The 13,476-nt window shown below is 39.4% G+C and overlaps 1 protein-coding gene across 4 annotated transcripts in view; it reads left to right on the forward strand.

Annotated features, from left to right (window-relative positions):
• THADA (THADA armadillo repeat containing) overlaps nt 1-13,476 on the forward strand; it is a 314,824-nt gene that overhangs the window by 121,458 nt on the left and 179,890 nt on the right. For all 4 annotated transcript variants that reach the window (XM_060026719.1, XM_060026718.1, XM_060026720.1 and 1 more), the window contains one exon: nt 12,788-12,877. In XM_060026719.1, the coding sequence (XP_059882702.1) occupies nt 12,788-12,877 (90 nt within the window). The remainder of the gene's footprint in view (nt 1-12,787; nt 12,878-13,476) is intronic.

Here is a 13,476-nt window from a genome sequence, read left to right on the forward strand (position 1 = left end):
AATCCATGATGTAGTAGAAGTCTTTTCTAAAATAAAATGTTGTGCATATTATGTAAAAATATTTTGCCTTTGAAAATAGGCTTTATATAGGCAGATAAGTAATATTTCAACTGCCTTAGCTTATGTGTCATATTTTTACCTTTGTCTGAACTCATGGCATTATTTTACTTTCAATGTGATTATATAATTAAGATGGGTATTTGGCTTAACATTTGTGAGTTTTACGCATTTTTAAGACTTGACTTGGAGGTATTTATATACTTCAAATATTTACTGGGAAGTATCTTTGCAAGGTTAGGGGAAACATTTCACCAAGCTCCCATTTTCAATAAGTCTCTGTTGGGAAAGGTTAAATAGTACTGTAGAGTAGTCTTTTGGCATTCAAGCAGTTCCTCTGCTCAAATAACGATGACTGTAATTGGCGGTCTTAGTAATAAGGTCATAAAGTCAAAAAGAGTTACCACAGTGTGGTCACCATTTTGACCATAAGGAACAGTATGTAAAAGTTGGTTAACTGGAAGGATTTCCTGCCTCCTTAGTAACTATTGTGTCTCTGTTTCTTTAGAGTCATAGCCAAATTGGAAAGAAGGGGAAAATGTTTTATGTAGAACATTTTGCATTTAGAATGGTGTTCTTTAGATTCACATGATGAAAAGCTTCTACAGAGAAAAGAAAACCAGAAACCATCCTTTGAATAAAATGCCTTTCTGCTATATTGCTTGTTCAGGGTGGTCTTCATTGTGCCGCCTTTTTGTTGGCCTGTTTTCTAAACCCTGTTTGACACATTATGGAACTTCGTGTTTTTAACAGACAGAATTATTCTTTGCATTGGAATGTGTGTGTTTGTGCAACAGGGAGGCAAGTACCACAGTCATTCCAAGAAACAGCTGCCACCTAAAATTTATAATCAATATTAGAAGAAGAATAGAAATTAAAAAACAAACCAAAAAGGAATTGAATAGAAGCAGATATAGGGACCAGAAGAAAGCTTAAAATGAAAAAAAGGTAAATTAACACTCTCAGGGAAATGGGATAAAATTGATTACATGAAATAAGAACAGGATGGTATTTTTAAAAGAGCCATCTGAATAAGAAAGCACTTGTAAGGGGCCTTCCCCGGCAGTCCAGTGGTTAGAACTTCATGCTTCCACCGCAGGGGGCATGAGTTCGATCCCTTGTCGGGGAAGTTCCCTGACTAAGATGCAGCATGCTGTGTGGCGCAGCCAAAAAAAGGAAGGAAGGAAGAAGGGAAGAAAGAAAAGGGAAGGAAAGAAGGGAGAGAGGGAGGGAGCTGTAGGAAATTAAGAAAATATGATAGCCCCAATAAAAATTTCAAAACATAGGATGGAAGACGGAGTAAAAGAACCCTTTCAGGGGCAAAAACTAAAGAGATCAAGAGAGATGGAATGTGGGAAAGAAAAAAAATGTGAAAATTAGAAGTTTATTTCAGGCGGTTCAATATCCATCTTAAAGGAGTTCAACGGGGAGAGCAGAGCAAAGTGAGGGCAGGAAATTGTCAAAGAAATAGCACAGGAAAATTTCCTAGAACTAAAGGGTACAAATTCTAGTACAATGAATGAGAAATGATCCACACCAAGACACATCATCATGGAATTTCTAAAATTTTGTAGAGTTTAAAAAAAAAAAAACAGTTCACATGTGGAGAATTAAGGATCAAAATGGCAAAACACTTAGAAGATATGAGAGATACCTTCAACATTCTGATGGAGTATGATTTCCTTTTATTTTGTAGTCAGCTAGATTATCGATCAAATGCAGAGATAAAATAATAAGAATATACTCTTATTCAAAACATTTTTTAAAATTAAGGACAAGGAAAACTTGATTTTTCTCTACTTACGGAACATAAATGAGTAAAGCACCTAAATACTTTTTAAAAAGCGAGTTGCTGAACAGTATTTAACACACACACCTATGTTTGCCACTCCTCCAAAACAACTGTGTGTATCATATGTTTAATTTCAATGTTTTTATACATGTATAGAAAAGGTCTAGAATGGGCCACTGTGAAATTTCTTTTACTACTTACTCATCTGTATATTGTCTAGGGTTTTTTTAAATGAGTGTATATTAATTATATTGATAATTAATAGAATATAACTAAAAAGAGGGGAAGAAAAGAGACATGATTTATTCCTTAATTTATTTTTGAAAATGTAAGCAGTGCATGCTATGTCTGTCTCTTCTCCTAGGTGCTGTAGGAGATACAGTTGAAGTAGCAAACACAGCCTCAGCCTTTGAAGGATTTGGGGTCTGGCTGTTAAGGGGAAACACGCATGGAAGGGAATGGCTCCCAGCCGTGTTGAAAGTCTGCCTCTGTGTGATCTCAATGTACAGGCTGCTCTCAGGGCCAAGCAGATGGCTTTCCAGGGTCTGTGAAGAGATGGCAGCCTACTTACTTGAGAGTACTTTAAAAAAACAGCATTCGTGAGAATACCAAACAAGAACCCTGATCCTGGAATGTCTAATTTAATAAATTTCATTTGCATTTCTACAGAAACCAACATGCTTCCAGCTGCCAAACCCAGAAGCCAGAGGTTAGGGTTTTAAATAATAATAACAATAATGAGTTATACTTATTCCAGATTAGTTTTCTGGCTCTCCAAAAAATAAATGGCGAAGATGTCCAAAATGTTCTTTTTCACAACTCTGCCAAACGCTGGCTTTTCCTCTTCGTCTGGAGATCCAGCCAATCTGTTGAAAATTATCCCATTTTTTTGATTACTTCCAGGCAGTTGTTCAGAGAGAAGACTAAATCCTGCAGTCTAAGATGGACATCCACTAAGTGGAGACTCTTTTCCATACAGCAGAAGAAATCACACTTTGATTTCTGAGTCTTATTTCTTCTAGCTGTGAATTTGGGGAAATGTACATCAGACATCACATCATACCTCATTACGGACAGTGTTGTGTATTTATTGGGAATGTAACATTTGCCTGGTGACTCCTTGGTTTTTCTGTTTTTGTTTTTGTTTTTTTTCCTTGTAAATAAGCCTTGGCCTGAGTATAAACTTACAAAAAAACATGGATTCACTAGGGAGAAGGAAGCCTTGAGCCTGAATAAGAACAAGCATATACACTCTCTTTTCTGGTTTGATTTGCATGAGATTTAGAGGGTTTTTTTCCTTTGTATTTTTGTTTTTAGTTTTTTTTGGGGGGGGGGTGGCGGTTGTGGTGGGGAGAGTGGTTAAGAGTTGTAGTGTATTAGTAAGATTTTCTTAATTTGAATATAGAAGAGACTTGAGACTATTAGATCAAATGGAATGTCTGTGGTCCATTGATCTCTGAAAATGCTTTGTAAGAGCAGATGGATAGATTTTTGAAGTTTAGTTGAGCTGGCGGGTTGCCTGCTCATCTATTCCCTTTAAAGTCAGTGGGTGGGCCAGGCTCAGTGTATGGAAGTGGAAGCTCAGGTAGGGAATCTTAATCTAAGTTGACCAGGGCTGATTGACAGCAGTGGAGAGATCGCTATCTGATCCAATAATGAGGACATGAACTCCTTTGAAAACTGGCCTATCTGGGCCATAGTGTCCTCTGCTCGTTAAGCAGATGCCTGGCACAGGATGGTTGGATTACCTGTGTAATAGAAACCCTGAAAAGTCTAGTGGCTAGATTGGGAAACAAGGCAATTGGGTTCTAGTTGTGCACTTTCCCCCCAGCTTGTATTTTGATCTTGGGAGACTCACGTAATTCTTCTGGGCACTGGTTTCCTCATCTGGAAAATTAAGCGATTAGAGTAGTAGACCTCTCTGAGGGTCCTTCTCATTCTAATATTTTCCTTGAAGTCTGGAACTCTTGTTGGCACCTTCCCCTCGCTTTCATAATAAGAATTGGCAAATTGATATTAGCCTTAATGAAAATGTCTATAAGGTTTAGAGTAGGATCTTGAAAAAATTAATTGAATGAAAGTATTACAGGGATAGAAACCAAAAAGCTTTTATTCTGAAATATTGGACCTTTTGCTAAATTAGTCTATTAACTGTTAATGAGTAAAAAAGAAATTTCTAGGTGATTTCTTGCTGGAATTTTGGATGAGAATGAGGCCAGTTCAGCACTGTTTGAACTGTTTGCATGTTTAGTGCATTTGCTTGACTAGGGTTTTAATACCTGTATGATACTCTTTAGAATTACCAAATAAGAGTTTTTTAATCCTGTACATATTTTTAGAGTCAGACTGTTGGGGAATGGACCCCTATGGTTGAAAAGAAGACAGCCCATCCTTTTCTGGGGCAAGATTTGTGGAGGGAGTTCTAAGAAAACAGTAAGAAGCCAGCAGATATTTACTGAGTGTCCCATGTACTAGCACCATTCTAGGTGTTGAGGTTAGAGATGAAATAACAATTTTTAGTCTCAAGGATCTAACCTCCTAGTAAGAGGAGACAGACTTGGAACATGTTTTAATGAACAGCAGTAACTATTAATGTTATGAAAAAGATGAAATCATTATTGTAGGGACAGATGGAGTATGCTTTTTGAACTAGAGAGGTTTGAAAAGATGGGAATAAAAGGAAGTAAAGAGGTAGGGCGTGTGGACAGCTGTCTGAGTTTCACTTTGTCTTCCGAAGCCTTCACTCTCTAAACTGTGACTCTTGAGCTCACATAGGTGTATCAGAGCCTGTGGTTGCAAAGGATAAGATGGAGGCCAAACTGATGATCCCTCACCTCAACCCTGCTTCAACCAGAACAGTTCTAGTTTGTTGTTGGTTTTTTGTGTTTTTTTTTAAGTTTTAAATATTGAGATTATAGTTGAAAAAAGTGGTCCATAGCTTTAAAGATTTGGAAAACAGCTGGCTTGGAATAAACCAGTTATGTTCATTCTTGCCCTTAGTGACTTAACTCTTATGTTTTCACAGTTGTGCTAGGCAGATAATGCCACCACCACCACCCCCCCCCCCCCCCCCCCGCAGAACCTGTAAATGTTACCTTGTAAGCAAAGGGGGTCTTCGGAGATGTGATTAAATTAAGGATCTTTTGATGGGGAGATTATCTTGGATTATTTGGTTGGGATAATGTAATCACTGATAAGAGGGAGGCAGGGGAGAGTTGAGAGACAGAAGAGAAAGCAGTGTGACCACAGAGGCAGAGATTGGAGTAATGGAGCTACAGGCAAAGAATGCCAGCAGCCACCCAAAACTAGAAGAGGTTAAGGATTGTATTCTCCCCTAGAGTCTCTGGAGGTGCCCCACTGACTCTTTGATTTTGGACTGTTGATACTGATTTCAGATTTCTGGCCTCCAGAGCTGTGAGAGTTAAATTACGGGTTCCTTGTTATCAGGGTCCCTTTTATTTAGCATATTACCTTTTCCACAGAGTATAACTCAGTGCCTTGAATGTTATAACTGTGCTTCAGTTACCTATTGCTGCATAACAGACATCCCCAAATTTAGTGGCTTAAAATAACAACAGGGTTTTTTTGGGGTTTTTTTGTTTTTTTGTGTGGTACACGGGCCTCTCACTGTTGGTGACCTCTCCCGTTGCGGAGCACAGGCTCCGGACGCGCAGGCTCAGTGGCCATGGCTCACGGGCCCAGCCACTCTGCGGCATGTGGGATCTTTCCAGACCGGGGCACAAACCCGTGTCCCCTGCATTGGCAGGCAGACTCTCAACCACTGCACCACCAGGGAAGCCCAACAACAGTTTTTTATTTCTCACAATTCTGTGGGTTGGCTGGGTTCAGCTGGGTGGTTCTTTACTGTGTGGTGTCATCTGGGATCACTCAAGTGGAAGCATTCATCTGAGATGTCAACTGGGGGCGGGGGGCTAGAGGGCCCTCTCTAGCAGAGTAGTCACATCCTCAAGACAGTGAATACAGAAGCTGCCTTGCTTTGTGGAGCCTAAGGCACTTCCACTACCTCCTTTTGATCAGAGAAGGCACAGGGCTAGACTAGAGTCCAGGGGAAAGGAGATAGACCCTACCTCCTGAAGGAAAGGAGGCCTGCACATATAGGGCAGTAGGAACTGTTGTCACCCATCTTTGGAAACAGTCTACCACAAACTGTTTCGAAAATGATTATTGAATTAACCCAGATAGACTGATTCTGAGATTTTATACGTAAGGAGATTCAGTAAGAAACATTTTCTAAGGAAAAAATTTCTGTTATAAAAAAAATCCAATATAAGCTGCCAGGATGGGACCTTGCCCACATGAAGAATTCAAGAGACGCATGCTTACTGACCAGCTGGCTGGGTAAGGAGTGGAACTGTTATTTCCCAGCTCACTCCTGGCTAGTGATTTCACATGGGGAAGGGCAGGGCACTTCCAGAACCAAGACCTTTAACTTCCCTCCCTGGGTAGAGTATAGTGATGGCTGGTTTTGTGATTTGGAAGATTCTCCACCTGAAAAGCAGTTCCTGAAGGGAAGGATTAGAAAAACATGCGATATGGCCAAGAATTTCATGGCTATCTACAGAGGTTAAGAAGGGAGATGAGACTGGCAGGAGACCTGGTCAGAGTCAGTACCCTTAGAACGGAGGCCCTGAAAAAGATGGCTTTCCTTTAACTTCCTATACCATTTGCCTGAAATTTAGTAACAGGACTTCCTGGTGGACCCATCACAGTGATTACAAGTGCGTCTTGGGTATAAGATTCTGACCCTGGGACCCCTGACATCCCTTTTATCCAGTCACTTATTCTTGCTTAATTATTAGTACTCTAGGGAGAAATTCTGGTGTCAGCTCCAGTCAGAGGTAGAGAGAGGATTCTAGAAATGGAGTCAGACATGGTTCTCCTGGTGGGAGTCCAAATCCAGATTTCTTTCTTATTAGTTGTTTCTATTTTATGAGTTTGCATTTGATCATCCTTTGAAATGTGTTTGTGTGTGCTTTGTCTTCTTTGTAGGTTTGTTTGCATTTGGGAGCACTGTTTTTCTTAAGATGAGCTTGCTGTTTTTATCAGCAATCACCGTGGCAAGGGGACATAGGCCCTTAGCTGATTTCTCCCCTCTGGGGTGGATTTATAGGCCAGAATCTGGGGAGTAGCTAGGTTTTAATAGTTTATTGGGTTCCCATTTCAAATACAGACTGAAAACCTCCAGGCTTGTGCCTTCATCATTTGTTTCCATCTAATGACCAGTTTTATGGTGTTTTCTCCATGGCCTGTGAATTAAGTCCTGTTTTTTTTAAAACCAGGCACAAACTCTGCCTTTGCTGCTATTTACTATGTACTTCCTTACTCCTGCATGTTTTTGCTTGCCCTTGCTAACTTTCTCTTTTTATACCTTTGTACATTATTACTCTGTTGATCCCTGTTCCTGAGATGATTGAGAATGATAGGGGGTATGTATGTAGGAATTGGGGGTGGATATGCCTTATTTTTACTTTTAACACGTTTCCCCAAGTGCTTCATTTCTTTGCTTGATAGTTTTCATCCTGATACTTTTGTGAAACTCAGAAGCACGTGCTTCTGGCATTTCAACTTTTCATATGTGTGGCCGATCTTAGGATACAGCTCTCTAAGAGAAATAGAAGCTTGATTCAGTTGAAGGTTCCTCTAGGCTGTTAGATGGCAGGGTGGATTCACAGACTACCAAAATGACCAAAGCTCAGATGCCCTCAAAAACTAGACTCTCTTGGCATTACCAAGATTAGATGTGGAATGTGCAGACAAAAGGGCAGCACTGAATGTGGCTGGATTAGGACTGCTCTCCCCACACAGCTTAGCCAAGACGGGATGAGTTGTTCTGGATGGTGTCTGGATTAGTGCCCCAAACCTATGTTCAAGCATAGGAGAGGCACAGAGAGCGTACCACACAGAGGCTACTACCTTAAAATGGGTTCAGATTGATAATGGAACAGTGTCCTTGATATATTGTGAAGTGTAAGAAACAGATTATTGAGCAGTATGTAAGGAGGAGAAAGGTATAGACAGACCTCAAAACAGACTGGTAGCTATCTTTGGGTAGTGTGTTTGTGGTGAATTTTAGGTTTTTCTTTGCAGTGTTCTTTATTATCTAATTTTTTCTCGATAAATAAGAAGTGCTGGAATACGTTTAAAATCGCTTTTTGAAATAAAACAAAATGGTGCCAGGCAAGCATTTTCTTTCATTCAGTAAATCTCTCTTGCTAGCCTACTCTGTTCTCGGCCCCAGCTGGGCTCTGGGGGAGTCCAACACTGAACATGGTAGACCGAGGAGCGCCTTGGTGGAGATCACAGCCACTCTGTGCTCCTGACACCTTATTCTTGGTGCAAGGCAAGTGGATTTCTTCAGGCAGCTTCTGTGTTTCCCCCAAGAGCCTCTCATCGGTTGTGTCTGCCTAATTCTTACCTGGTGGGATAGGGAATAACTCACCTTTTGTGTAGTCTGACAGTTCCAAGGTTGAAGCTGCTTATTCTCACTCTCTATCCTGGCTTGTTTGTTTTCTCCTGTGTCTGTCTGTTTTATCCCATTCAGAGTTTTTGCTGGTCTCCTTTGTCTTCCTAGGAGCTTGAACTTACAGAGGTTCAGTTTTTCCTTTTTATCATTTCTCTTGTTTCCTGTAAAGTTGCTGGGCTAGTTTTTGGCCACGTAGATAAACAGGTTTGAAATGCCTGTCACTGGTGAATTTACCCCCAGGGCTTGCTATATCTGGGGAGGTAACATATCAGCCTGTTGGCTTATTTGGGGGAGCTAGAATCAAACAGTTTGCAAACCAGGGAGGTGAGCTTTGTATATTTGTGTTTAAGAACATTTCGAGCCCTGGCAAGGTACTCAGTTTATTAATTCAGATGATGATTCTGAATGTCCTTAGATATAGCTAAGGATGCACTTTAAGAAATTATTAATTTGTTACCATCTTAGTCATAATTCCTTTTCTCCTTGACTTTGTCAAGGACTCTTTCGTCTAGCTTCATTCACTCAGCAACTGTTTATTAAGCACCAGCTGTGAACTGAGCGTCATACTTAGTACCTGAGATAATATGGAGAAATAAGATAGATATAGTTAGTCTCTGCCTGTGTGGAACGTGTAATCAGTGGGAGAAATAAGTAAATTGGAAGTTCTATGTATGAACTGCTATATATGGGGAGGTTGTAGATTATAGTGTAAGACCAGTGTCAGGCACCTAACCCACATTTGCGCCATCAGGGAAGGTGTCCTGGAAGAAGCTGGCCTAAGCCTCAAATTGAAGGATTATTTGGAGTTAGTCTGGGGTGGGGGAGGGCAGACGTGTTCCTAGCAGAAAGTATATTTGCCAACATCTGGAGACTAGAAAGAGCATGTAATGTTGATAGAACCAAAAGAAACTCTGCATGGCTGGGTTTGAAGGTGGAGAGGCAAGAGATAGCTGGACAAGTGAGTCAGATTAAGCAGAACTTTGAAAATCAGGCTAAAGAGTTTAGACTGTCCAAAAAGCAGTAGGGAGCCATTAATCTCCTAATGTCGCATGATTAGCTTTGTATTTTAAAGAGAGAATTCTTATCACAACAGAGAGTTACAGAGGGGGAAGATGTGAGGCAAAGAGATCAAGTGAGAGGCTGACATAGCATCTAGGCAAGAAATAATGGTGGTCAGACCTGTAAGTAGTGGGGATGGTGGGAAATAGACTCAACAGATACCCTGGAGGTAGAAGTAGCAAGATTTGCCTGTTGACTGGGTGTACTGGGAGTTTCAGGCTTGGCAGGTTGGGTGAGTAGTTAAGTGTCAGTTGGGTGGGTACCAGTCACTGAGAGAAGAAAAAAGGCATAAGGCATAGGTTTGAGGTCAACTATATTAGAATTTTTTTTTCCTCTGTGGCTAATATTACTTATTCATTCATTGCCAAAATATTTACCAGTCAACCAGCATGTACATAGTATTGTGCTGTGTATCAAGAGAGATGCAGGGAAGTATAGATGCCTGTAGATATTAATGCTGTAGTTGAGGTGAAAAGGTACACATTTAGTGAATGTCCATGGGGTCACCACATTTCTACTCTCTCTAGTCTGTCTGCTCTTGTCACCTCTCTCTCCTATTCAGATACTTTCAGTGCCTGTAAGACAGGTGAATCTATCTAGTCTGGCATTCAGATTTCTAAAAAATCGTATGTCATCCTATATTTTCTACTTTCTTGTCATGAAGTCCTGGGTTCAATCCCTGGTTGGGGAGCTAAGATCCTGCAAGCTGCACGGTGCAGCCAAAAAAGAAAAAAAAAGTTTTAATTTTAGAATAGTAGCTCCTCAGCCCTTTTCTCTGGCATTATCATGGTCAGCAGAGCCAGTTATTTATCAAGGCAATTTCTAGATGATGGTGATAGCAACCATATGGTCTACTTAAGTGAGAATGCTTGTCTTTCTTATTCCACCAAGAGATATCAGGCCATTAAGGAATGACTTACTCCGCTGGAAATTAGTGACTGATTCCTTGAGAAGAGATATCCACCAGGCTTTGTTGTGTAGATGGAGATGTTCTGTATGAGCAAATGTACTCAGGGATCCCAGTACTGAACTCTTACAGTTTTATTTTTAAGTGACTCTACTAAAAATGGAAGCTGATATTCTTGACCAGTTTTGCTTGGAGGTGGTAAGGAATGTAACATAGCCTGTAGTGGAATTGTTTTGTCTTCCCCCTCAATAAAACATTGACCTTGCAAAGCCCAGGTTTGCGATTTATTAACGATGAAATTTATACATGTTATCCTTTGTAACAGCAAGAGACTGGTAACAACCCAAAGCCCTAACCATTAGGGATTAAATCAGTTACAGTCAACCATAATGTGGTTTACTCTGCAGCCATTAAATGGAAAGAAATAGTTCAGGGTGCCTGATATTGAATGACTTGGTAGATATAGTTTAGATGAAAAAAAACCAAGGTGCACAGCAGTATATGTAATATGCATATTTGTTGGGGGAAGAAAATCAAACGAAAAGTAAGTACTTAATGCACTGAATTTTTTATAAGAGAAAGCTAAGATACTTTTGCATAGTTTTCTATGAGGAGAGGCACTGGGCAGTCTAGTGTGTTTCTTATAATATTTATTAATTTTTTCCATAAAAATATCTAATAAGTACAAAAAGGATATGAGCTTATTTAACATAAAATGTCCAGTAAATGTTCAATAAATCTGTAACTTATTTATTGAGGATAAAGTAAGGATAGAATAAGGGATAAAGTAAGGGATAGAGTAAGGACTTTTTAAAAAATTTGATCTTACTGAATATGAAATAGGTATAAAAGAAAATTTATAACATGTAGTAAGGTTTAAAAAGTATGCAACAAACAAAAGTAATCACCACTCTCCAAAATAATGGGGAAATACCACTACATACCCACAAGGATGGCTAAAATGGAAAAAAAGACAACAGCAAATGTTGGAAGGGATATAGAGCCACTAGAAGGCTTATTTGTTGTTGGGAGTGTAAAATGCTATAACTATTTTGGAAAACAGTCAGTTTTCTAAGAAGAATTAAAACATATGTCCACAAAAAACCTTGTGTAAGAATGTTCATAGCAGCTTTATTCATGAAAGCCAACAAATGGAAACAGAACCTGTCTGTCAAGAGAAGAATGGATAAACAACCTTGTATATTCAAAAAGAATCAAACTATTGATATGTTGAACAACATGAATGAATCTCATAAGCTTTATGCTGAGTGAAAAAAGCCAGACACAAAAAGTTATGTAATGCATTATTACATTTATATGAAATTCTGGAATAGACAAAACCAAATTGTGGTGATAGAAATCAAATCATGGTTGCTTTGGGGATTCAGAATTGACTGGGAAAGGGGCACAAGGGAACTTTCTGGGATGATGGAAAATTACTGAGGCTTCATAGGGTTGGATTACATGAGTGTATGCATTTGTGAAAATTGATCGAATGGTACACTTAAGGTTTGAGCATTTCACTGTGTGTGAAATACACCCCAATTTTTTTTAACCCCAATTTTTAAACAATGATATTTGGGGTCTTCATTGATAGGAGCATGCATCTAGAGTTGCTAAGAAGGGCAAGTTGGGGAATATTTATGTTACCCCTTCAGAGTAATTCTTTAATAGTTTTGGAGACAGTACTTAACACCAAAGGCTATGTTTAGCTTGAGCTTTTTGTCGATTGTACAGTTGGAGGACCTATTTTCAGAATCTTGTCAGAGTTCAGGGGGCAGTATTTTTAAAGAGGGAAAAGGTAGCCCTCTCAGACTGGCGCTCCAGAGCTTCACATGTCATGTCTTCTGATAACCATGCTCCAGACCGGTGGGTCTCAGCTAGGAACCTTTTTTTCCCTCTCAGGGTACATTTGGCAATGTCCAGAGATATTTTTGGTTGTCAGCTGGTGGGAGGAGGAGGTGTTGAGCTACTGGCATCTAGTGGGTAGAAGCTGTGGAGGCTGCTAAACCCTCTACAATGCACAGGACAGCCTCCACAACAAAGAGGAGCTCATCCAAGCTGCCATTGGTGCCGACTTCGAGAAACCTCGTTTTACATTTGCCCTTACTACTGAAGCTGAGTCAGTCTCAGTCCACCAGGTGCTGACTATACTCAGAGTCCAGATCAATTGTGGAAACTTGGCATTTTCACAAATTGCATATTTCTTCCCTGTCAGAAGTTAATATTAAATACTTGTAAGCGTATGTAATCTTAAATTTTGAGATAAAATTCCATGCGTTAAGAGCATTTCCAAAATCCAAATTAAATCTCTTGTTTCTATTGATTGTTAAATTCTTCAGATGTGAGTTTTGTTCTTAACTTTATTTCATTAAATCTTCAAACAAATGATCTTTGTTGTCATTCTTTAAAAAATAAATTAAAAGGCTTTATTATCAAATCAGAAGGAATAAATGATAGTAATTTATCTCTTTTTCTCTCTCCACAGGATGACAGGGAGTGAATTTTTCTCTCGTTTCCCCGAACTCTATCCCTTTCTTCTCAAACAGTTGGAAACTGTAGCCAATACCGTGGACAGGTAAGAAGAGAATAGGGTGGGGCAAAGTGAAATCAAGGATGTGAATTACTTCAAGATTTTTCCCTTCAGGCAGCAATTTTTAATCAGCTCCTTCCTTGTAAACATAGATGGATTTTTTTTAAGTGCGTCTTTATTAAATACATCATGTTGCCTGACACTCTGTGGTAGATATGTACCTGAAAGGTTGTATAAAATCCGGGTTTTATATTATATTTTACATTTTAAAAATCCTATTTTTAAAGTTTTTAGTGTTTTATAGGAGTTAGCTTTTTAGAAGCACATGGTGATGTCTTCTAAGAATCATTTTCTTCCTCTTATATTCAAAATCTGTGTGTTTACATATTGAGTTTGCTTTAACACACACCTGTCATTTTTTTTATCACTGGCCTGTTGCAGCTGACTAATCTGGTCACTTGTGATCAGAGATGGTACTATTCTACTTGAGTGAAGATGGCCAGTGACCCTGGAAACACAAAATAATGCTATTAAGAGGGCTTCCAGTCTGATCAGAGCAGATAAAAAAGTTCACCATTATCTTTTCAATCACATTCTGTGGCTGGTAGTATAATTTTTAGAATGGACATCTTAGAGCATGGACC

This window comes from Delphinus delphis, chromosome 12 (genome assembly GCF_949987515.2).
Source record: "Delphinus delphis chromosome 12, mDelDel1.2, whole genome shotgun sequence".
Classification (NCBI taxonomy): domain Eukaryota; kingdom Metazoa; phylum Chordata; class Mammalia; order Artiodactyla; family Delphinidae; genus Delphinus; species Delphinus delphis.